General features: G+C 58.5%; 1 protein-coding gene and 2 long non-coding RNA genes across 7 annotated transcripts in view; 1 reads left to right on the top strand and 2 right to left on the bottom strand.

The window, feature by feature from the left end:
- The window catches only part of LOC109451576 (uncharacterized), a 420,408-nt gene that overhangs the window by 383,149 nt on the left and 12,693 nt on the right, over positions 1 to 24,566 (bottom strand). Inside the window, exons 1-2 of one of the 2 annotated variants that reach the window (XR_012491871.1) lie at positions 7,038 to 7,326; positions 4,154 to 4,254 (exon numbers count right to left, since the gene is read on the bottom strand). This is a non-coding gene — a long non-coding RNA (uncharacterized LOC109451576). Of the gene's footprint in view, positions 1 to 4,153; positions 4,255 to 7,037; positions 7,327 to 24,566 lie in introns of those variants that run through there. The other variant, XR_012491873.1, reaches the window with a different exon arrangement.
- Positions 1,757 to 24,126, top strand: RORC (RAR related orphan receptor C). Of its 3 annotated transcripts, XM_074319189.1 has the most exons (13): positions 1,757 to 1,860; positions 2,246 to 2,353; positions 4,850 to 4,879; positions 5,842 to 5,913; positions 15,280 to 15,365; positions 15,680 to 15,821; positions 16,982 to 17,491; positions 17,705 to 17,826; positions 18,716 to 18,848; positions 18,995 to 19,102; positions 19,284 to 19,394; positions 20,517 to 20,626; positions 23,446 to 23,617. In XM_074319189.1, the coding sequence occupies exons 1-13, from the start codon at positions 1,803 to 1,805 to the stop codon at positions 23,605 to 23,607; spliced, it is 1,752 nt and encodes a 583-aa protein (XP_074175290.1). In that variant the 5' UTR covers positions 1,757 to 1,802; the 3' UTR covers positions 23,608 to 23,617. The 3 variants fall into 3 exon arrangements, with proteins under 3 accessions (XP_074175290.1, XP_074175291.1, XP_019595453.2); XM_074319190.1 differs by lacking the exons at positions 1,757 to 1,860; positions 2,246 to 2,353; positions 5,842 to 5,913 and adding exons at positions 2,599 to 2,767; positions 13,679 to 13,977 and having other exon boundaries at positions 23,446 to 24,126; XM_019739894.2 differs by lacking the exons at positions 1,757 to 1,860; positions 2,246 to 2,353; positions 5,842 to 5,913 and adding an exon at positions 2,620 to 2,767 and having other exon boundaries at positions 23,446 to 24,126.
- LOC141568677 (uncharacterized) lies at positions 19,389 to 23,521 on the bottom strand. 2 transcript variants are annotated; one of them, XR_012491879.1, is made up of 3 exons: positions 23,419 to 23,521; positions 20,452 to 20,784; positions 19,389 to 19,719 (listed from the first exon to the last, which is right to left on the bottom strand). It is a non-coding gene; the product is annotated as an uncharacterized LOC141568677 (long non-coding RNA). The 2 variants fall into 2 exon arrangements; XR_012491878.1 differs by lacking the exon at positions 23,419 to 23,521 and adding an exon at positions 20,872 to 21,223.

Raw genomic sequence — 24,566 nt, 5'->3', positions numbered from 1 at the left:
GTTTATAGAGACTGAGTTGTCCTCGTTTTAATGGATGAGGGCGGAAGGCGTACAGCCCCCTCCCTCAGTCACTCCAGTGGGTTGAGGTGTCCCCAAGCATGGACCTCCGAGAGAGGACCCAAAGAAAGATGGTCCCTAATCATTGATCAGGCTTCCTGGAAGGGGTGGCCCTCAAAGGAGGGGTTGGGGTGGTGTGTGGTATGCAGGCTGCCCAGAACCCACACACTTTCCACCTTCACCGTCCCAGGCCCTCCCTGGAAGGGCAGGCTTGCACTGAGCTTTAAGTGGTTTCTGTGGTTTAGGGGGTGGGGAGGAAGGGAGAGAAGTTGGTGACTGCTCCCCAGTTCCAAGCCACCACCACCACCCTCCACCCTCTCCAGGCCGCTTGCCCCCTTCCTTGAGATGCCCTGCGGATAAGGGAACCTAGGCACGTGGGGGGGAAATGATTCTCTTGATCCTTATCAGCCTTCTTTTTGCATAAGAATGTACAAATGTATTTGAGGAGGAAATACCCACTGGCCTGCTTTGAAAGGACTGATTCATCCAGAAAAGGGGCTGTGATTGGAGCAAGAGGGAGGAAGGTTAGGCATGAAGGTGGACTTCTGAAAAGGATGACCAAGGTAACTGCTTGCCCTGGGGAGAAAGAACCCCAGCCATCCATGCTTAGGGCAGGGGAGGGGAGAGGCATGAGAATGTCTAAGAAACATGTGACTCACGCTTCAGGCCAGGACCCTGTCTTCCAATCCCCTGCCCCCTCACTTCCTCCCCATCCCACACAGTGGCACAAAGTGGCGTGGCTGGGAGAGGCAGCCATACCTGATATATGGGGCGGGCCGGGCTGCCTGGCACAGGGTCAGGGCCAAGTGCCCATCCCCAGGCAGTGCCTATGGCCTCACTCTGTGGCCATGACTGGGAGGTCAGGAAGGGCCTGGGAGACCCAGACTCACGGAGGAGGAGGGGCTTAAAGAGGAGACGATACAGAGAAGGAAGAACTGGAGAGGACAGAAAACAGAACACCCATAGTCAGAGAGAGGCCGCATGGAGAGACACAGAGGATGCTGAGTGGAAGCAAAGCCAGTCACCAGAGGGAAGGGAGGATGGGACACACTGGCCCTGCACTCCACTCCCCTGCACGTCCTACTGCTTCCTGCTGGCTCTACTTGTCTGCCAGAGGGCGCAGGGTGGGGTGGGGTTTCCAAGAGCTTTGCTTCTCACTCCAAGCCTGCCCAGGGACAGAGCCCCCAACACACCAACATCCTGTTCTGTGCAGAGAAGTGCACATAGACGCGTGGGCCCCGCATTTACTGAAAGGACAAGAGGATAACCAGACACACACCCTCACATTCTGTGCACAACAAGGTTTCCGTTCCCCTCTTCCTCACTCCTTCTGGGGAGCTGGAAAGTCCTTCTCTACGTCTAACCTTTGTCCCTCAAGCTGCTGCCATTGGAGACGGAGCTACCCGGGAACGGAGGTGCTCAGGGTAGCAGAGTGTGAAGCTCTAGGTTGAGGCAGGAGTGGAGGAAGGCAAGATGGGAGGGCAGGACAGGGAAGGGCCAGCTGCCTGCCCTCTGCACACCAGGTGCCACGTGCGCCAGATGGGGGGTGTCACGAGGCTGTGGCATGGCTGGCTTCTGCTCTGCTGTTTACCAGCTGGGAGGGAGAGCAGGAGGAGGTGCCAGGGAGCCTCTCCACTGCAGCTTGGCCCCTGGCCAGCTGGCCTGTTGGGTAACCAGGAGAGCCAGGCCCAGCTAATCAAACTCTGGGCCGTGGCTGTGCAGGACAGAAGTGGCACCCAGTACCCATGGAAACCTCGTCCCGCCGCCCTTTCCCTCCACAGAGCCCTTCCTCAGGGCAGGCCGGTGCGTGCCCGCTCAGCCTGGGGGCGCTCTAGCGAAGTGTAGCATCTCTCCTCTCCTCTCCTCTCCTCTTCCCTCCTCTCCTCTCCTCTCCTCTCCCCTTCCCTCCTCTCCCCTCCCTTCCCCTTTTCTCCCCTCTTCTCCCGTTCCCTCCCATTGCTCCTCTGCCTTGGCACACTCCTGCAGACCTACCTCCAGCCCCCAACACAGCAGTCAAATGTGGAGGCATCAGGGAATCGGGATTCTAGGGAAGGGCAGCGAGGAAGAGCAGGGGCTCAGCAGGCAGAGGCCTCAAGGAAGTGAGGGGCCACTGGGACGTCTGGCCTCATCCGGAGAAGAGGCACAATCGCCCAAATAAGGCATCCCTTCCCCACCTCTCCCTCCACAGCTCCCCTGCTTCAGTCACCTGTCGGAGAGAAAACACGTGATTCTGAAGTCACAAAGACCTGGGTTCAAATCACAGCTGGATCACATCCTGTCCTGTGCAAGTCCGTGGGTAAGTGTTGCCCTCTCTGAGCGTCACTTAGCTCAGGGGTAAAATGGGAGACATTATGCCTGCCTCATGGTGGGTGTTGCGAGGATGGATTTATGTCAAGTGCCCAGCAAAGGGCCCAGAACACGGTAGGTGATCAATAAATGTTAGTCCCCTTCCCTTCACTTATCCTGTTTTTCCTCAAGGCCTCAAACTCTGTTCCTTCTGGCTCTCCCCTTGTCCCCTCCTGGTGCCAGGACGCTCTGCCAGCCACTCCTTTCCCCTGCCTGCTGACGGACCAGGTGCTCCCTCCCTCCACCCTCCTCCCTCCCCTGGGCCCTGCTCCCTGCCCTCCTGGGCGGCCAGGGCGGCAAGGACGGCACCCAGAGAGTTGCCCCATGGACAGGGCCCCACAGAGACACCACCGAGCCTCGCAGGGTAAGAGGCCCTACTGCCCTGCAGGCAGGTGGAAGGGACTGCCAGGCAGTTCAGAGGAGAGGGAGAGATGGGACTGGTCAGGAAGTGAGGAGGGGAGGAGTGCAGAGAGCAGAGGAGCGAGATGGATGGGCAGGGGGAAAGCACACTGCTGAGGCAGGACAAGTCTGACGGAAACAAGGAGAAACAGGAGGAGGGGCCAGGGACATGCCAGCGGAGAACTAGGGAAGGAGGAGACATCGGAAACACATGGAGGGGAGAGACAGGGAGAACTGAGGGAGGAGACAGGTGGGGAAGGCGGGAGGAGCAAGGCAGGGAAGCAAGAACAAGGGAAGGGTCAGAATGTGAGCAAGTGTCCGCGCTGCCTGCGTGAGGCGGACACACTGTACTGTGTACTGAGTCCCCTGAGACAGCGCAGCTGGCTGGGACCCCAGGCAGCAGTGGCTGGGAGGCTGGCCACTCCACCTTCTATTCATTCACCTGTCCTGCCTTTGAGGATGACAGACAAGGGTGGGGGAGGAAGCAAGCTGCCCATGCCCAGTAGCCTGGCACCTTCCTCCCACTGGCCCAGAGGTATGGAGTTTCGTTTCTGCAGAGAACGTGGGGCACCCGCGCAGGGCAGCGGGAGTGGGGGGGCAGAGGGTCAGGTAGTCTTGGCCCCACCGATGCTCTAACTCAGAGACCCTCTCAGAGCAGATCCCCAGGCCACAGGCTTGAGCACAGCGGGAAAGCCAGAGTGCCAGAGCTGCCAGGCTCCAGGCCACACGGTGCAGGAAGAACTACACTGCCTGGCACGTGAGGGGGCACATTCGCCCCCCCCCCCAGGACTGTTCTGAGGTGCAAGGCTGGAGGCCAGAGAGCTGGTGCCACGTCAGGGAGGAAGCTGGGCGGGGCCAGCCAGGCTCAGCAGGGGAGGCGGGAGTGCCGGCTGGAGCCACGCCCCCTCGGGGCAGTCCTACCCCCAGCCCCACCCCGGCAGAGCCAGTGCGGCAAGTCCACTCCCCCCACCAGCCTGCCGGTGGGGAGCACACCGGGCAGAGGGACAGTGTGGGTGGTGCGTGGTGCGTGGTGGCCAGGATTGGACAGCAGACGGGAAAAATAACAGGAGAGCACATACAGAGGTTAGGGAAACTATAGGGGCCTGAAGCAGGGCTGCTGGGTTTTCTGGGACAAAGGACTGGCCCTGTGTCCCAGGAGGAACTGCTGCATGGATGTAGGAAACGGACCAAGGTCTGGCGGGGGAAAGCTCTGTAGGGGCCCCCTGGGTAAGAGTTGAATAAATGCCAACCACACAATCCAACGACACCCGACATGCTCTAGCTGAGGCTTTCCCCTCAGCAGCTGCCCCTCTGGCCGGCTGTGCCTCCCTACTCAGGCCAGGCGACTCACCTGTGCTCCCTCCTGCCTGCTCTCCGCCTGGATGGACGGATGTACATGGACAGATGCCACGCAGCCTTCCTGTGCGGGCTGGTGGGCCGGGCAGCCAGGGCCTGTGGAAGCAGAGGGGGGTCTGTGCTTGCAGCTCCCCCTCTTCCTCCAAACACCCCCTCACCCTGCTCTCAACCCCCACACCTCTGGGACTCCCAGGTGCTTTCAGGCACAAATAAGCAATGAAGAGGTTGAACTCCCACCGAGCGTTAACTCTGACTGGTGAATATTTATTGTGCGCCTCTGATGGGCCAGGCGTATGGAAGGTTCTGGGGATCCAAGGGGGGAACAAACAAAACAGACACGGTCTCTGCCTCCATCGGGCCTGCCATCTAGCAGGAAAACACCGTTCCCGGGAAAGGAAGAGTGGGAATCCAAAACTTGAGGGATGAGGAAAAGTTGGCTTGGGGGTGGGGGCAGTCCCAGCAGCCCTGAGGAGCCTGGCACTTCTGAGGACCTGGGAGAGAGCCAGTGTGACTGAGGGCAGAGAACCAAGGAGAGAAGGGTGCTGTGGAGGGTGTTCCCACCTTCTCCTCAGATGCCAGGTTCCACTGGGAAGGAATGGGGTGGGGGAGGAGGCCTGTGAGCAGGGGGAGTGTCTCTCGGTCCCCCACGGACTTCAGCTGTTGGCCCTGACTCCCTCTCTTCTCCTTACAGAGCTGCTGGCTGCAAAGAAGACCCACACCTGTGAGTAGAGGGTTGGGGCAAGAACTGTTGCTGGGGTGTGGAGAGGTGGCCCAGAATCCAGCCAGGACTGTGGGAGGTTCACGGAAAAGAAAGGCATGTAGGTTGCACAGAGATGGAGACACCAGGCAGAGGTGGCTGGGCCTGAAGAGAGGATGGGGAGATGGGGAAAGGAGGGGGCATGAAGAAACCTCAAGATCAGGGAACATGGCAAGGAAAGAAGGGCACAATTAAAAGGAAGCTGTGGGGAAAGCAGGGGAGAGGTGCTGGACAGAGGCACAGGAGATGCAAGGGGTGGGGCCGGGAGGGAGGCAGGGTGGCCGGCAGCAGGCTTTGTGTGGGCAGAGCCAGGTTTGGTGGTTAACACGTCCTGAGGTGTGAACCCGCCTGGGGCCAGGCTGTGCAGGTCTGGAGAGCAGGAAAGCCTTCGTCTCTGTAGGGAGCACCATGGACGGGGCACTCTGGGTCCTGGGCTGCTGGAAGACTAAGGCTACTGCATGTGAGAAGGGGCTGGAGCTCAGGAAGGACTGCCCAGTGGCTACTGGGGAGGAAGCATCCCCTGGAAAGGCCTGTCAGCACATCAGATGTACCCTCCGCGTTCGTGGGAGAACCACATTTCCCCCCAGGAAATACACCCACTCCACCTCAGGCCCCGAGCTTATATCCATCAGAGGCATGCATGCCCTTCACAGCCTGAGGGCACTCCGAGAAGGGCTCCAAGAGCAGGGGTCCCTGCAGTGATGACAACTCGGGCAGGAGGGGCTGCCACCAGGGCCTTCCAGGGAGAGCTCACTGCTGCCCCTCCCACAGCCCAGAGAACCTGCAGCCTCCCTGTTCCCAGCAGAGAAATCACAGAGGTGGGCAGACAGGGGCTGGGAGGCCGTCCAGGATGCTGCCTCCCCCCGTGGGGGCTTGCTTTGCTCAGCACAATCCTGACGGTGCCTCGCCTGCCCCCCCCACCCCAGCCACAGGGCCCCACGGAAATGCTGAGCAGGGCCCTAGGAGGAAAGCGGGTCAAGGAGTGACGCGGGAGCTGCGTGAGTGAGCGGGGGAGGGGAGCCAGGGACCATATGTGGGTGGGGGGTGAAGGGGGACTTTTGGAGCAGCTGGAACTGGAAAAGGCTAAACTCCATTCCTACCCTTAACCCCTCACCACAGAAACCTCGGCCAGGACCATACCCCCTTATGCCCTTCCCAACCCCCACCCCCACGCCATGAGCGTCCTCCCGAGAACCCTGGCTGGCAGCCCCTCCCACAGTCCCCTGCCCAGCTCCTGAGAGCCTAGGAAGGCCCGCAGGGAACAGCTTGTACCAGGCTGAGGAGCCGCTAGAGTCCCAGCAAAATCAGAGATCTTGTAGGAGTTTGACTGAAGAAGCCAGAAAGGATTAATGCTCCCCCAAATTGAGAGGCCCTGAAACACAAGCTCCCAGAAGGGACCCCCAGACCGAGAGGGTCCCTGACTACTAAGGGGCCCTGACCAGGGAACCCCCAGTGTGAGGTACTCCACCGAGCAGGTGTGAGGCTTAGAGGGCCTCCAACGTGGATCGCTCTCTCAGAAGAGCCCCTAGGCCAACAACTCTACAGACAGACTCCCACGCCAGGAGCCCTCCCAGGCTGAGACAACGTCAAGAGCAGACTTGAACCAGAGAAACCCTCCCATTCCTCAAATGGAACCGGGGCCAAACTGCCTGAGTTTGAATCCTGACTCCACCACTTACCAGCTGTGTGACCTTGGGCAAGTTAGTTAACCTCTCTGTGTCTCATGTCCCTCATCTTTGAGATGGGGATAAGGGAACCTACCTCATAAAGTATTTTGTGAGGATTAACTAATCCACAGGAAATATTAAGAACCACTTCTGGCACACAGTAAGCGTCATTATCACCATCAACACAGCATCATCGATCTGCATTCTAATTGCAGCACTTTCACTCCTGAGGCCGTTTCTGCGGGACAAACCGCCTCCTGCAGCTAGTGGGCATTTGTCTGAGGATTGTTACAGCTACGATGATCATTTATTCCCTAGCCCAGGGCATACACAGTGTCCGAAGGTGGGGGGTGGGGCAGCCTCCCAGACTGTGCCTCACAGGGCACGGCTCTTGGCAGTCCACAGGGTCTCCGGTGACACATGCCACCGACCTGGGCGGACATCCTGTGACTTACCTCTAGAAACATCCCTGTCCCTGGAGTCACCTGGCAAAGAGGGTCAGGCTCGGGGGTCCTCAGGGGAGGGGGAGTAGGAAACTGGCTCCATTCTGGCTCCTCAGCCAGAACCACCCTGTCAGGTGGAAACAGCTTTTACGCCTGTGGCTGTCGCATGTGGTTTTGGAATTTTCCAACGCCCCCTGTGATTGGCTGCCCCGCCCCTCACACCCTGCCCCAGGCCCAGATTGGCCACGTGGGGAGCCTGTCATCTTACCCGCTGCACCCCAGGGAGGGTGGGGGGGTGGAGTGGGGGGGTTGTCACTCGGCCACCTGTGTGGTGCGAGCTTAAACCCCCCTGCCCAGAAGCATTGGGGGAGAGCTGGGTGCAGAGCTGTGGGCTGACGCTCTGCTCAGAGTGCCTCGCCCCCAACCCTGCTGCCACCTGCGCCCAATCTCGGGACCACCTCCCTCTGAGGACAGGGAGCCAAGGCAGCAAAGCCCCAGCTCAGCCATGAGAAGTAAGTGAATGGGGCCACCTGGGAGGGGGCAAGCCTGGGGCCCATTGTCACCCCAGGCCCTCTGGAAAGGAGGGGTATCCTGGGAACAGAGTGAGCAAAGCAGGGTGCTCTTCCCTGGCAGGGTGTCCTAGTCAAGGCCCACGTCTGTGGGCAGCGGGGCAGCGTAGCTGGGGTGTCAGGATATCAGGCACTGCTCTGAGAGTAGCTGGGGTGTCTGGCTGCTCAAGCTCTGCTCTGAGAGCGGCAGCGGCGATAGGAAAGGGACTCCTCCGCCATGAGTTTTGGAAAGAATCTGTGAGGGTATCTGAGGTGCCCCCTCATTTTACAAGAAGACTGAGACTCAGAGAGGCCAAGCGCTTCCCCCCACATCACACAGCTGTAGTAGATGGAGGTTGGTGACTAACAGGTGGCCTGAACTCGCTCTCCTGGCTCCCACTGCAGACTTGCCCTCTGTACCTCTAAGCTGCCTGCAAGCGGGGTGGGAAAGGAGGCCAGAGGAGCTGCCGTGCCTGGGGCAGCAGGACAGTGAGCGTCCAGCGAGGTCAGCAGGCAGAGGGGGTCCGAACCCCAGTATCCAGGCCTCAGAGCCACCACACTTCCTGCCCAGCCCAGGGACGAAAGGAATGAGTGAAATCGGGGATGCCGTGTGGGTGTGTGTGTGTGTCCCCAGCTTCAGTCACCCATTTGATGAGGGAGACCAGGCAGTAGAGATGGGAGCAGAGAACTTTCAGCTTCACCCCCTTCCTGGCTTGGAGCCACAGGCCAGCAGCTGGGGGGCAGATGTCTGGGGTCTCGGCACCTCCTGGCCTAGCAAGGGTGGACAAATCCACCAGCCCCCGTGTTCACGGAGGGAAGCCAGAGAGCCTCTTAGAGCACAGGGCAGACAGGAAAAGAGAAGCCTGGTACCCGTGTCCTGACGCAGCCCCGGCCTCTACCTGGGGTCTTCCCACAAGACACAGAAGGGAGGCCATCTTGGGTCCTGGAAAGACCCATGGGCCGAGAGTCTAAAGACCAGGTTCTGGTGCCACCTCTGTCACTGACTAGCCTTGTGGTCTTAGGCAAGTCATTGGGCCATGGTCTCCTCACCTGCAAAACAAGGGAGCTGAGCTGAAAAACAAAACCAACTTGGGACAAGCTCCTAGTTCTGCGGGCCCAGGACCCAGAAGACAGCCCTGGTCTTGAGTCAGGGACCCCCACAGGGAGGGAAAAGCACTCAGCTTTCCCAGGGGGTAGACGGTGAGGAGGAAAGAGCTTCATGTCCACGTGTGGGATGGAGAAGCCAGTGCAGCAGCAAACCCATCTTCCCAGAAATCAGCAAATCCGCCCTGGGAAGCAATGACTGGGTGCGCTTCAGAGGCTGGCAGAAGGGCAGGAGTCTCCAACATAGGATGCTACCCCCCACAGCTCCATCCAGGCTGGTAGGAAGGAGACGGGGTCTCCTCCAACATGGGACTCGGTGTCACTGGCCCTTCTCACTTGGACATCTCTGGGACCTCACAGCCCCAGCTGATCTGACTGCCCCCTCCCCACCGTGAGTGCCAGGTACCACCACGCCCTCTAACCACAACTGGGGCAACTCAGAGCACTGGGGGCTTGGGACTGTGACACACCCAAAGGGCAAGGAGCAGAAACAGACCAAGAAATAGAGAGAGACGCAGAGACCCAGCTCAGAGGACGGAGATCTATGAAACACACGGAAGCGAGTAATGTCTGGATGGATATAAATGGAGAAAGGCCAGGAAAGCCAAAACTTTGATTGCGATGTGAAGCCAGAGACAGAAGTGGAGAGGATGGAGAGGCATACAGACCAGGGAGAGATGGAACGGAGAACAGACTGGCAATGGAGGGGAGACCCTGGGCACTGCCAGGGCCTAGGAAGACGGAAAGTGAGAGAGAGGCATGGGTTTCACGGAGGCTCTGCAAGGATGGTGCAGGCTCCCTGCCATGGTGACTGCTGCTAAGTAGAGAGGAAGTGCCCATGAGCCAGCCGGAGAGCGGGAGGCCCACTCATGTCACCGTGAGGCCACCCCCAGTGTGGAGTCAATAGGCAGAAAGCCCTGGTAGTGGGCCTGGATGCGGAGGTGGGGGGACGAGGGGTACAGGTCGCAGGCGTGTCTTAGCTGTGCCCGATCTTTCTCAAGTCTGGTCATGCCAACCAGGAGCAGTGGGCCAGAAAGAAGTCCCCACCCTGAGAGTCCAGGGCCACCCGAGGACTTTACAGAGGGCCCCTCCTTCCTTGCATCCCTCCTCACCCCTCCTTTGCCTCTCTTCCCATTCCTAAGGGAATCCCCAACACCCCCAGCCAGGGCTCTAGAGATTGGAGTGGCCCAGCCAGTGCCATCACAATGAGACATGGGTGGTGTGTTGTCACCCCTTCCAGGGGCGCCTTCCCCCTGCCCTGCCTCTGTGCCTCTGACTCAAAGGGGGAGCAGGGACTTTCCCCTACTGAGAGCTCTCCAGGGAAGGCAGCCCTGGGGTCTCCTGTTCTCCATGGCCAGGCCACTCCCGCTGCTGCAACACTGCCCCTTTCCTGGGACTTTGTGCTCAGAAAGGACGGAAATGTCTATATGGGGGGAGGCTGGTAACAGGGCAGGGCCTGGGGGCCAAAGCCAGAGCCTCTGGAGCAGCAGAGGCCTCTGGGAAAGAGAAACAGCCCTGGAGGCAGGGAAGGTGGCTGACGGTGCCAGCCGGGTTCCCACTCTTCAGCTTCCTCCTGCTGATTCACCCCCTCCCCCATCCACAGGTTGTTTTCACTCAATTCTTTTGTTTCCCCTCCTCTACTCCAGTCCCAGACTGCGGGGGTGGCGGGGGCACCAGGAGGGGGTTTCAGGTGGCTGGTTGTCTCTGATAACTGTTCAAAACCCCAGACTCTCCCTCGCCCACCTGAGTTTTAGCTTCGCTACTTTCTCAGCCCTGGGATCTGGGTATATCAGCAGAAAATGCTCGCCATGGGTTGGGAGGAGTGCTCACCAGGTAGAACGACACCCCTCCTGGCGCCCCCCCAGCCCCCCTTTCCCCTGCGGTGCAGCCACCACCATGGTTTCCAGCTTTGCAGAAGCTGCGGGAACTGAGAGCTGAGAAAGGAGGGAGGCTGGCGACAGACTGGGTACACGGGGGACTCCTGGCCAGAGCTGTGGTCTCTGTGGGGAAAGGGACCGAGACTCGACTGATGGGAGGGGGGCGCCTAAGCTAAGAAAAGAGACGCACCCCCCTTTCCCACTCACTCCTTCATTTCTGCGGAGAGGACTGCTGAGGTGCAAGCAAGCCAGTCCACACCCCAAAGCCGCTGCAGTTTTCCAGGGGGGGTCCCAAGTCAGGAGCTCCATTAGGGCTGTCCCACCTTGGCCTTCAAGCCTGCCCCTGAGACGTGGGCAAGGGCAGGTGGGGGCTGGCACCTCAGAGCAAGAGCCGGGGCAGAGGGAACAGGGTCTCTGGGTCTTTACACTAGACTCGCGTCCTGGCTTGAATTCTGTTCCTACCCCACCTGCCTCATTTCACACTTTCCCCTTCTGCCAGTAAACAACCTTGTCCCCTGTCCCATTCTCCTCAGTGCATTGGGACAGCCAATCCTTGTAGGGTATACAGCTTAATGGTTGCAGACACTGGCTCTCCAGTTAGAGACCTGGCTTCAAGTGCTGGCTGTGCCACTTCTGGCTGTATAACCTCAGCCAAGCCATGTACTCTCGCTCCTGGACTCAGTTTTCTCATCTGTAAAATGGGGACGATACTAGTACCTACTTGACAGGGTTTATGTGATCACTCAATGAAAGCTGTGTCTAGAACCTGGCACAGAGTTAGAATTCTGCCAATGCTTATGCCTGCCATTATGATTCCTCTTTAATCGGTATCCATTGGAGGAAAGGGGAGAGAAAGAAAAGAGAGGGAAGGCCCAGCTCTAGACTGACAGAACACAGGGAGCAGAGGAGCGCCGGGGTTCCTGTCTGCATCCATGCTCCACCAGGGCTGGGGGTGGTGCTGGGGTTTGACGAGAGAGATCCCCCGGGGCTGCAGCCCCCGCTTTGCGTCTACCACTTCCTCTCTGTGGCACAGGGCACCTGGACAGGGCCCAGGGCTGGCTTCCTAGGGTGGCACAGGGCCAGCTCTGGATGCATTCAATCAGCGATATCAATGAATCTCGCAGCTGTGAGAAGGGTGAGATTAGAGGAGGCAGGGAGCACAGACCAGGTTGTCTCTACTGGTTTGCCCCACGTAGGATGCGCTCACAGGAAGCTCCCTGGCCATCCTTCAATGTCCAAAGCGACCCAGGAGAGACTCACTTTCTTTTCCCAGTACTGCATCAGAATGACATTTTTTAGAGGTCACACTGGATGGTGGAGAAGACACCAGAATGAGCTGGGGAAGAGACCAGCAGCGCCACCCTCATCCCCCAGTAGGAGCAGCCTGGCAAAAAAAAGCAGAAAGAGGGAGGAAATGCTTGCTCCTCGGAAGTATAGTTTGAGACCCAGCCAGCTCGGGCACCAAACAGGAGCTTGTTCAAATGCAGAATCTAGGCCCCCCTCAGACGTCCCTCTGGATCGGGGACCTGCATATTAACAAGGTCCCCGGGCAGGCGGTCGTGTTTGAGATACAAAGGGCTAGAGTTGTCAGGTCACTGGATGGTTTCAGGAGATGGCGTGTGCAGGTGGGGGCATTTCTCTCTCCTATGGGCCCTGGGAGGGAGTGGCAGTAAAATACACAGACCTTCCCAAAGCAGCAGCGGGCACGGGCAGGGCACGGGCAGGGCACGGGCAGGGCGAGCTGCTGTGGGAGCTGTGCTGCAGGGCTGGCCTAGAGGTGCCTGACCTTTGCTTGGCTCCAGTTCCTGGCACCGTCAGGCCCTTAGATGGTAAGTTCCTGGCAGGCAAGGCTCCCGGGAAACAGTTTGAGTAATCCTGTGATTACTCAGCTCCCCCTCCCCAACCTGGGTTCCCAGCATGGGCTGCGGCAAAGGGGTGAGTTTAGAAGGTGAGGTATCTGACCGACCAAGGTGCTTTTCAGCTCCCGCTCCCCCACCGCCACCTCTGCCAGTCCCCTTCCCGTCCTCTCCCCCCGCCCCCCCACAGACACACACACACACACACACACACACACACACACACACACTCATGCACGGGGCTTTCTCTTTGAGGTTTTGGGTAAATGGCATGAAGGGGACACAGGTGGCAGGGGAAGGAGGAAGGAGTGGGACCAGAGGGTCTGACAGCACTGACAGGCCCAGGGCTTGGGCCTGGGCCAGGACGTAGGTGGGTTTTTCTGTGTTTCTTTGGCTGTCTGTCCATCCCTGGGTCTAAGTCTGTTCATGGACCATGTGCCTCTGTGTCCCCGGGTAACTCTGCCTTGGACTATGGTTGAGGGCATGGCGGAGCGGCTGGCCTGGTGGCTGGGTCCAAACCCTGATGTCCCCCACACGTATTTGTGAAGGGGGCCCTTGGCTGGCCACACCATCCCCTGAGAAGGCAAAGGTCTTGGTGACTCCGTTGTGAGTTCCTCGGGCCAGGGCCTGCAGTGGGTCAGGCATGGGTCAGGGCGACGTGTCTGGGTCACCATGTGGTCGGCACACACACACACAAGCACGGATGTGGCTCCGGGAGAAGGGAACAGGCAGGGAGGCCTGTGGTCGACGGCTGGGCTGGAGCCCGAGTTCCCACTGTGGCTTGGCCTAGTCTCCCTCCCGCTTACTTTTTTGGGTGACCCATGTTGGTTTCTCCCCTCTGGGCTGACGGCCGCTGAGGAGAGAGAGACCACTGCGCTGGGGGGAGGTGCTGAGGCAACGGCAGACGGCAGACTCGACGGGCGCAAGCCTGTCCCTCGGCCTCTGGTGCCCACTGGCCTCCTTGCCCTCAGCCCCGCTCAGCAGTAACTGACCTACAAGCACTTCGCTGGAGCACAGCCCTCTCCACAGGTCGTGCTCTTGAACTACAGTCCCCCTGGGACAGGCGATGTCATTTTCATCCTGATTTTACCGACAAGGGGACTGAGGCCTAGAGAAGCGGAGGGACTTGACAGACAGGTGCCCCCACCTTTTCTGCCCGTTTTCCAGGTCCCCAACCCCCTCCTGTCCTCTTTTCCCCTCCATGCATTCCACCCTGCTCTGGATTTACTAGGAAGCATCTGAAAAGCTCACTTTCCATCATGTTCCAGACAACCAGGTGCCCTGTCCCCCTGGAGAAGGCAGCAGCTTACTCTGATTAAGCTCGAGGCTGGCCTGAGAGGAAGATGGTTCAAGAATGATGGAGCTGATCTTTCAGGCAGTGGTGGGCAAGCCATGGCCATCCTCCCACCTCACGTGGGCAGGCCCGACATGGTCCCAGGGCCCCGGCCTGGGGCAGGCGAGCTCCCAGGACACTCCAGGGAGCAGCGTCAGAGAGGAGAGGGGCCTCAGTTCCAGACCTTTCCTGGCCTGCTCCGCCCCACCTCCCCCCTCGGAGGGGAGGCAGCAGGTCAGCGATGGCAGCGCAAAGGCCCACATGCCTGCGGGTGACGGTGACGGGAACACCTGAAATAGCAGGGTTCCGGCTCTGCCCAGCTCCCCTTCAAAGATGGGCTGGCGGGGGGCCAAATGCTGGTCCCTGAAACTCACAGCAGAGAGGTGTGGGCATGGACGAGAGCTGGCGAAGTAGAGGAAATGGACCTGGGGCCAGCAGCAAACCACAGCAAAGGGAGGGGGGGCAGGCACAGCTTACAGCGACCTCAGTGGGCAGCAGGGCATCCTAATGCCCAGTGAACAAACACTAACACACAAATATGCACATGTGCACGCTGGCTCCAGCAGACATGCGCCTTGGCTCACAACTCACGTGTACCTTCCATGTGTATATACACACACACACTCACACACGCATACCCCCTGATGTGTGCACCCCAAAAGCCATGTACACAGAACCGCGTAACGGAAAGCTCAGGTAACCTGGGCTGTAGCGCCAGCTCTGAGGCAAACCAGCTGTGTGAACCTGGGCCAACCAGCCGTCTCATCTGGCCTCTTCCCTCGCGTACAGAGAAGGGAAAGTTGAATGAGACGGTCTGGAGACCCAGTGTTAACGTTGAGGATTGCGCACATACCATTGCACGCAGGGGCCCTCGTGCGCACGTAAGCATCCTCACTCATCCGTGCCTGGACAACACTGCTCCGGGGCCCGGGGCTGCCTAGGAGCCGTGTCTCATTCTCTCCCTGGCTCTCAGGCATCCAGCAGAGCTGGCTTGTTGAGCCCCACTCTCCTGGGGTCTCCTCCATACCCTGTCTGGACCCCACTCTGTGGACCCTGCTCCCTCTGCCCTTCCCGGAGCCTTCACTGCCCAGCTGAAGATGGCTGGCATCCCTACCTGGCCCCCAGGTGCCCCCTGCCTGGTACACCACATCTTTCCTCTGTGCCCCAGTGGGGGAGGGGGCACAGAGGAAGCCCCCAGCGCGGGAAGGCCCCTGGGCGGGAAGCAGGTGTTGTGAAGCAGCCAGGACTCCTAGGTCCCCAGGCGGGAGGGAGGCAACTGGAGCTTTACAACTTGGAGGGCTCAGCAGGTGGCCTCTGCGCAGCTGCTTTCTCTGCCCCCAGAGAGCTGGTACAAGCCGGGCCACCCCACAGAACAAAAAAACGGCTTCCACAGACACTTTGCTGAGCAGTGCTTGGCACCTGGCTTCTTCCGTATGGCCAGAGGGGACGGCAAGCTGCACTGGCGGTGGGGGTGGGGGGAAGCTCGCGTCTCTGTACCCATGACCCTGGGCTGACCTCCTGCTCTTTCTCTTCCAGCACAAATTGAAGTGATCCCTTGCAAAATCTGCGGGGACAAGTCGTCTGGGATCCACTACGGGGTCATCACCTGCGAGGGGTGCAAGGTGAGAGCACACACACACTCTCTCCTGGACAGGGGCTCAGTGGCCTCCGACTCCATGGTGGTCGGGCTCCTGCGGCAGGAGGCTGGGGCCTTACCTGGAGGTCCCTGTGCACACAGCGGCCTTGTCAGGAGCCACCGAAGTGACTGCAGGACAAACTGCAATTATGCTAAGAAATGGAGGACAGAAAACTGACCGGTGGTGGGATCTGGGAAAGCTGGGGTCTGGGAGAGCTTGTGGCCTGGGGCGCTCGGCCCTGGGGACCGAGCTGGCCTGGCGGGGATGGGCAGCCTGGTCTCTCTGCCTGCCGTCCCCAGGGCTTCTTCCGCCGGAGCCAGAATTGTAACGTGGCCTACTCCTGCACCCGTCAGCAGAACTGTCCCATCGACCGCACGAGCCGGAACAGATGCCAGCACTGCCGCCTGCAGAAATGCCTGGCACTGGGCATGTCCCGAGACGGTGAGGCCAGCGGGCGGCAGCCCCGCGCTCCCCCTGCTGTGCTGCACAAACGCCCTTCCCCTCTGGAGCTCTGCTCGCCCTGGCTTCCTCCCACAGGCTGTCTCTTCTCCTGTCCACTGTGCTGCTGGGCAGAGTGCCCTCCTCAGACCTCTTCACAGTCCACAACCTGGGGCTGTGCTGGAACCACCCTCCTTTTCCCAAGGGCCCCCACTCTGCATTTCCTTCTTCTCCTCAGGATGGAGGGGCCTCCCTCTGCTCCCCTCCAGCCCCCAAACCATCCAGGTTCCACACCTTTCCTTCCTGCCCATTGCTGCAGTCCCAGTCTGTCTTCCTCCCTAGCCCCCCACTCCCAGCCCCGACAGCAATGGAGCCAGAGGCGGCCTGAGAACAACCCAGAGACGGTGGCAGTGGGGAGGGCTGCCGCTCCTGGTGCCCTTCTCCACACTCCACCTTCCTCACCCACCACCTCCTCGCGCCCCCCACCCCCACTCCCACCACAGAGGGAGCCCAGGGCAGGGCTGGGGGAGGCAGGGTGGTGAGGAGCAGAAGCAGCCCGTCAGCACTTTTCAGCACCCAAAATAACAAAGTGAAAGGAAACACGCAGGGGTGCAAGGGGCAGGCGGGGCGAGGGGCTGTGCCCCCACACCTGGGAGGGGTGGGGGGAGTGAAAAGCAGGAAAGAGAGAACAGAAGAGGATGTTCAGAAAGAAGCCACCAGCCTGGGTTGGGCTGTGGTGAGTATGTAGGTCACCAGGGAGCCTGCAGGCCTGACCACAGGGAGCCCTGAGTGCTCGGCTCTCCTCTTCCTCTGACCCTCCTAGACAGGCGAGGTGACCCCAATACAGCTTCAACCCCCTCCTCAACCACCCCCAGCCCCAATATCTGGAGGCCAGAATCCTCAGTCCAGACTCACTGCTTGAATTCTGCCACGATTAGAAGTTGGTTTGGAGCTGGGCGAGTGTGTGCCCAAGACTGAAAGGCCCGGGCCGCACAGAGCACAGAGAGAGAGAGGTGGGGAGGGGTCTTGAACAAAAGTCCCCCCAGCGAGGTTGGGGTCAGCTATTCAGGGAGCAGCCAGTGAATCCCGTAATGCTCCAAATGCCTCCCGACTGCCTTGTACGCTATCCTCCTGCCTCAAAAACCCATCCCGACCTCTTTCAGCTGTCAAGTTTGGCCGCATGTCCAAGAAGCAAAGGGACAGCCTGCACGCTGAGGTGCAAAAACAGCTACAGCAGCAGCGGGAGCAGCGGGAGCAAGTGGCCAGGACCCCTCCCACAGGGGGCCAAGGGGCAGACCCCCGCCCCTGCACCCTGGGGCTCCCAGATGGGCAGCTGCCCCTGGGCTCCTCACCTGACCTGCCCGAGGCCTCCGCCTGTCCCCCTGGTCTCCTGAGAGCCCCGGGCTCCGGGCCCTCCTACTCCCACAGCTTGGCCAAATCTGGGCTCAACGGGGCCTCATACCACCTCGAATACAGCCCGGAGCGGGGCAAGGCTGAGGGCAGAGAGGGCTGCTACAGCACGGGCGGCCAGCTGACCCCTGACACGTGTGGACTTCATTTTGAGCACCCCAGACAACCCGGGCTGGGGGAACCAGGGCAGGGCCCGGACAGCTACTGCAGCCCCAGTTTCCGCAGCACCCCAGAGGCACCCTATGCCTCCCTGACGGATATTGGTGAGCAGCTGGGGAGGCCGGCAGGGTGGGAAGCTGAGAAAGGGGCTTCCCAGAGCGGGGCCGAGTGGGCACCCCCTGTCCCCAAACATGAGTCTCAGGGAGTTTAGGGGTCGAGGACAAGGGGGTCGAGGGGGAGGCCGAGTGGGGGGAGGCCCAGCAGAGGGCTGCCCTTCGCACGGCACGGTAGGAGCCATGCCTTCCCCTCGGCCCCAGAGCACCTGCTGCAGAACGTGTGCAAATCCTACCGGGAGACGTGTCAGCTGCGCCTGGAGGACCTGCTGCGGCTTCGCTGCAGCCTCTTCTCCCGGGAGGAGGTGGCCAGCTACCAGAGGAAGGTGAGGCCAGGGGGCCTGCTGGGAGGGAGGCCATCCCGCCCCCAGGGGCACCCAGAGATGGCTACCTGCACACCCTGTGGGCTGGGGTGAGGCAGGCGTCAAAGGGAGACACGTGTGTGCACCTGCTTTGAAGGCCGGGGGCGTGGCTACACCCCAGCAGACGGAGGACAGCTCGCCCGAGCCCCCGCCTGGAAACACTGTGGCGGGCTCGCCTCCTCCCCCCTCCAGCACCCCATCGTGGTGCCCTGTCCTCCTGCTCTATCAGCCATGGCTATAGGTGGCGTCGTGATTACCGTTTGTCAGACACCCCTGCTCTCCCAGGCACGGTGCTAAACGCGCTACATCAATTATCCCTGATCTTCACAACCCCCCACCCCCCAGTGAGGCCGCCATGTGTTGCTGTCTTTAATGGGACCAGGACACTGAGCTCAGAGAGGTGAATAGGCTCATTCCGGGAGCCAAAGGCCACGCGTGTCCATCGAGCTCCAAAGCTTACGCTCTCGCTTCCAGCACTCTGACAACACCGCTGTAGAACACTCGTTTGGCACAGAGCTTTTGCTTCTCTAGGTTATTAAGACCTTCGGGTGTGTCCTTTTGGGGAGGGGCATTCAGTATGTCTTTCTCACCTCAACAAGACACAAACGCTTTGAGGGTAAAGCTTCTGAGCCATTTTTATTCTCCCCCAAGAGCTCCGTGGGTGCCAGCGGCCGGTGGGTGCTCAGTACAAGCGACCCAGTGACAGGAATGGCCCTGGAGTGTGGCCGCGTGCTGAGAATAGGCTAACACACCTGTGTTGAGAACGTGGGGTTCAGAACCTACTCCCAGGGGCTTGGGGCAGTGGCCAGGGGGTCATCAAGAGGCTACAGTGGGACCCCCTCCTTCCCTACAGTCCGTGTGGGAGATGTGGGAACGCTGTGCCCACCGCCTCACCGAGGCCATCCAGTACGTGGTGGAGTTCGCCAAGAGGCTCTCGGGCTTCATGGAGCTCTGCCAGAATGACCAGATCGTGCTCCTCAAAGCAGGTGCCCAAGGAGGGTGGGCAGGCCTGCAGGGAGCAGGCACAGAGCATGGAATGGCGCAGGGCCGCGTGGAGGGAGGCGGTGGCGCTGAGGAAACCACAACGCTGGGGCACAGAGACGGATGCCGGGCTTTTCTCCCCACCCCCCAGGAGCCATGGAAGTGGTGCTGGTGAGGATGTGCCGGGCCTACAATGCCGAGAACCACACGGTCTTTTTTGAGGGCAAATACGGTGGCGTGGAGCTGTTCCGAGCCTTGGGTGAGGGGCAGGGGAAACAAGATCGACGAGTTTAATGCCCACCTCATCTGCAGCCTCAAGACCCAGGGCGCCCTCTTTTCCAGGCAGATTGCCCCCTTCGCGCCAAACACCAAGAGGGCGGGTGCCCGTGGGCTCGGAGGCCCCCCTCACCTTGCTCACTCTCTCATTTCCACGCCGTCAGGCTGCAGCGAGCTCATCAGTTCCATCTTTGACTTCTCCCGCTCTCTGAGTGCCTTGCGCTTTTCCGAGGATGAGATTGCCCTCTACACAGCCCTTGTCCTCATCAATGCCAGTGAGTGTCCCTGGGCTTGGGTAAGGGACATTCAGCTGGTGGGGGTGCCACAGATACTGAAGCAACTGGACCTTCAGGTGTGATGAAACCTGAGCGATGGCTCTAAAGAGCGCACAAGCCCTTTACAGACCAATATCGCTGTGTAACAAAAGGAGTTCAAATGAAGACTCAGAGGAGCCGGAGAGAGGAAGTGGGCAGCACAGTGGGACTGGAGAGGTGGGGAGATGTGAGGCTGAGGGGAAGTGAAGGCTGATGTGAGGCTGTCCCGAGAGAAAGGGGTCTGCGTGTGCATCCACGTCGTCAGTCATTCCGTTGTGGCCGCACCCTGCAATCACCCGGGGAGCTTTACAAACCATTGCCAGCAACCTGAGGTTATTGATCTGGGGTGCGGCCTCAGCACCACCATTTTTAACAGCCTCCCGCAGGTGATCGTAAAACTAATTTTAAGGCCGCTGGCCGTCATGGCAGGACTCCGGATATCCGCCCCACTACAATGGAGTGGGCAGGGCTGCATGCTCAGGGAACCTGGGGAAATGGGTCAGCAACTAACCTGAGTCTGCACACCAAAATGACCAGCTTCTGGCTCTGCCGACGAGCAGAGACCTACACATGTCCGTTAAAGTGGAAATAAAGATTTAAAAGATGGCTTCAGGCTCTTTTGTGGAGCCCAGGCCAAAAGTGGTTTGTCCGTGGAGGTTACTTAGCTACAGGCTGCTGCAGAGGCGCTGCCGCTGGCCTGCGTCTCCGTCTGAGGTCATCCTTGGCCAGGGGGCAGGCGGCTGTCTTCCCATCTCTCTCTCTCTTTCTCTTTTTTTTCCCCACGGCAAGACTCCTAGTGCCTAGCTTTGGGTGGACTATGTGAACTATTAGGGTGCCAGGGAGAAGGCAGCTTGGGGGCGGGAGACTGGAAGCTCTCATCCCTTTTGTCTCCCCAGTTTTCCTTGTAGACAGCGAGCCAAACCCAACACCCCAGAGCTTACCGTTATCAAACCAGCACGCACACGCACACACAAGCACACACACAAGCAGGGAGACCTCATCTAGCACAGATGCCCACCCTTTGGTGGAAGTTGTTGTCCATGTTTTCTCTCGTTCTCACTGTGGTCCCATCCCCTCCTTCAGGCCGCCCGGGGCTCCAGGAGAAAAGGAAAGTAGAGCAGCTGCAGTACAATCTGGAGCTGGCCTTTCATCACCATCTCTGCAAGACTCATCGCCAAGGCATCCTGGCAAAGGTAGGCGCGGTCCCTGGGGTAGCAGAGGCCAGGCCCCACGCCAGAGCTGTGATAGCTGGGCTGGTGAGGCCTGGGGCCTCAGGGTACAGAGGCGCCAGTGCCGTATTGCATTAGGGAGCTTGCGCGAGCACAGGAACTGAGGGAACAGGCAGTCGCTTCTGTGTGCGTAAAGATGGAAAGTTAGAGAGCGTGCAATTGGGAGGGGCCCCTAGGGAACAATTCAGTTTAATAGAGCCGACACTAACCCAGCACCTCCTGTACAAGGCACCGTGGAATGGAAAGATACAGAGACGCATCCTTGCTCCCACCTAGAGTCTTCCATCTGGAATGAAGGAGAGACTCGCGTACCAGTAGCTCTAACACACGTAGACTGTGAGCCATAATAACGCCAGTAGCACAGTGTTGTCACAGACATGCCCTCGCATCCTCGGGCAGCTCAGTCAGTAGGACAGATGTTAATATCTTCCTGTAGTAATAAGGAGACTTAAGTGACGTATCCAAGTTTCCATGATTGGTAAGGGATAAATGCCAAGATTTAATCCCAGTTCTGTTTCCACTATATTCCTGATAACATTACTTCGATAAGAGGTATTGGGGACATGTTAGAAAAGTAATTTTGGGGGTAAAAGCAGTGAATCCCAAGTGCTTCCTAAAGAAGGTGGCACTTAAACTAGGCCATGAAATGAGTAAGATTTTAATAGACATTCATGGGGGTGGGGCAGGCATTTCAGGCTTAGAGAAAAATATGAGTGAAAATAAGGAGGCAAACAGTGCATGTATGGAGAACATAGTTCAGGGACATTTTGACTAAAGTGTAAAGATCAGGATAGATTGATGGGGGCAGTGAAGTAGCAGAAGGCAAGCTGGAAAATTAGGTCAGGGAGCAAATCAGAGAGGACGTTCAATGACATATTAAAGAGTAAAGGTTTTATTTCTAGGCAATAGAGAGCCCCAAGGGTTAGAGGAATGATATCATCAGAGCTATTATTTAGGCAATTTAATTTGGAGCCAGTGTAAAGGAACCACTTATGTAAGCACTCAGGCAATGGGCCCTTGCTGTGTGCCAGGCACAGTGCTAGGTGCCAAGGACACAGCAAGACTTAAAAACAGTCTCTGCCAGTAAAGAACTTCAAGTCTGGGAGGAGAGATTAGGAGGAGAGAGAGAGACTGGAACGGGGAGAGCAGGTGGGAAGCAAATCCGGTGAGGTCCGCCTTCAGAATACATCACCTCCCCACTGTCATCATACATCCACCCCACCCCGCAGCCATCGGTTCTCACTTGGACAGTTAGAGAGGCCTCCTGATTGGGTGCTGGCCCCAGCCTTGTCTGCCTTACAGCAGCCACACGGCACTATTCTCAGCCCTCCGACAGCTGCCCATCATGCTGAGAAGCAAATCTAGGGCCTGTATTGTGGCCCACGGGCCCCTGACTTCTTTTCTAACCTCATCTCCTTTCCCTGGCCTCTCAGCCACCCATTCCAGCAACACCGGCCCCCTTGGTCTTCCCTGAACACATTTCACACCGTTGCGTCTCTGGGCTTTTGTGTCTGCTGTTCCAGCTGCTGGAAGGTTCTTCCCCCAGTTTTCCAAATGGCTTGCTCATCCCTTCACTCTGGAGAGGTTTTCCCCGACCACCCCATACAAAAAGCCCTCGACCCCTCACCCTGCTTTAATGTTCTTTAAAGAAATCCCCTGACATATTATATATCTGTTTATTTTCTGGCTCCCTCACTAGAATGTGCATTTGATAAAGGTAGATATTTTATTTTATTCACTGATATATCACCACAGCCCTTCCCTGTGCCTAGCTGAGTAAGTTCTCAACAGATATTGAAGGAAGGAGAGAGGGAGGGAGGGAGGGAGGGGAGGAGGGAAGAAGGGGAGTGGAGGGGAGGAAGATATTGCAATAGGCCAAAGAAACAAAGTAAAGGAAGAGAAATGAGAAAAGGATGATTTCTAGAGCTACCATGCTACCCGCTCTTCCCTGACCGCCCCTTTCCTGGGAGACTGAGCTGGGGAGAAAGTGGGGGTGGCTGGTGAGAGGTGTTATTAAGCCTCACTTGGTTATTCCGGCAACCCCAGGAGATAAATGGCTTTCTCAGCCTTTCTCCAGGGAGGTCTCCCTGCCTTTGTCTCCTGGTGGGTCTCTGGGCCTTTGTCACTGACCCTCTGGCTGAGTGCTGGCGGTTTTGGGCACCGGCTTGGAAATTGTTTAGTTCAAACAGTTATTGAGCATTTGCCATGGGGTGGGGGGAACCCTACCCAAGGAGTTTAAACCTAGGGTGGGAAGGCAGACAAAGTGGGTCATTTTCCTAAAATGGGGCTTAAGTGCTACACAGAGGGAAGGCCCCAGGAAGGACCCTTAATCGAGGGGGTAGTAAGGGAAATATTCTTGGAGGAAGTGACACTTGAAGGTAAGACTTAGCCAAGCAAACAAGAATCGGAAAGGCATTCCAGGTGACGGGAACATCATCGTCAAAGGCAAAGAGGCATGTGACAGAATAGCACCCAGAGAGTCACAACATTTCACTATTTTAAGAGCATCCAGTGTGGGTTAGCGCCCAGAATGGCGTTCATGTGGGGAGAAGCAGAAACATGACTGGGGGCTCCACCCAGAAAACCACCAGGCCCACACCCGTTCTCCGGGTCTCCACGTGCCTGACACACAGCTCCCCCTCCCAGTGGGGTCTGGCTGCCCCACGACTGCCAAGTACATAGAGAGAAAGCAAGAAGGTTACCGTAGCCCAGGAAGGACAAGAGGATTTCGTTGCTCTGGGGAGAATGGTACTGACCTTCCTTCCCCGTTACCCCATCTGCAGCTGCCGCCCAAGGGGAAGCTTCGGAGCCTGTGCAGCCAGCACGTGGAAAAGCTTCAATCCTTCCAGCATCTCCACCCCATTGTGGTCCAAGCTGCTTTCCCCCCACTCTACAAGGAGCTCTTCAGCACTGAAATCGAGTCACCTGACGGACTGTCCGAGTGACCTGGAAGAGGGACTCCTTTCCCTTCCCCTCCCCAGCCTGCTGGCCCACCTCCCTGGGCGCCCTCCCACCCTCAGCCTTTTCCTTTCTCATGCCCCCTGGAGCGTGGTCCCTGCCTATTCTTTTGCGAGTGACCACGTGTGGAGACTGGTTTTCTGCCCAGGGCCTGCCTGGCAGTGGGCCGAGAGCCAGAGGGTGGGGATGAAGGAATACCATCTCCAGCCTGAGCTTTGCTCTGTCGCCTTCCCCATGCCCCTTCACCCAGCTTCTGGGAGGCCTGAGGTGGTGGGTGGGGGGTGATATAAGGACCTCTACGAGGACCAAGGTGTCCTCAGGACAGCAGGGGGATCCAGGACACCCTGGATGAACAGAACTCAACTCTGGGCTCAGAAGCAAAGACTAGGCCTTTGAAATACCTCATTGCTTTTCCCGGTGGGCTTCGGCTGGGGAGAAGCGTCAAGCTCAGAGACTGGCGGCTGGTGCCCAGAAGGACCTGTATATAACATGAGTCTGGATCTTAAGATTTCCCGCCTCCCTCCTTTTTCCCAGCTCAGCAAGGAAATGGATGGGCAGCCTGCCCTTTTCCTGGGGTCTAACAAGCAAAAACTGCATACGTGGGTGATCAGGGGCTGGGGATACTATTCGAATGAGGTTTGGATATAGGATGGGGTACGATGAAAGCAGGCGCACCACAGACAGAGAGGGTTAGAACTCAGGCCTCTTACATGCACTTTAAAAATAGACTTTTAGGGATTAGCGCAAATCTGAGCAGAGACACAGGTCCACACACAGGTGAAACACTCAGCCAGCAACCACTATGCAGCTCTAGCGACACATTTAATCTGACCCAATCTCTGTCTCCCTCAGAGGAGCTTAGTGGCCTCAGGAAGAGCGCCAGTCCTGAGGGACCCCAAGACCATTTTCGGGGCGCCCCGTCCTGGGTGCTCCAAACTCTATCCCA

Source organism: Rhinolophus sinicus, linkage group LG14 (genome assembly GCF_036562045.2).
Source record: "Rhinolophus sinicus isolate RSC01 linkage group LG14, ASM3656204v1, whole genome shotgun sequence".
Classification (NCBI taxonomy): Eukaryota; Metazoa; Chordata; class Mammalia; order Chiroptera; family Rhinolophidae; genus Rhinolophus; species Rhinolophus sinicus.
This window is presented reverse-complemented; position numbering and strand designations above follow the sequence as displayed.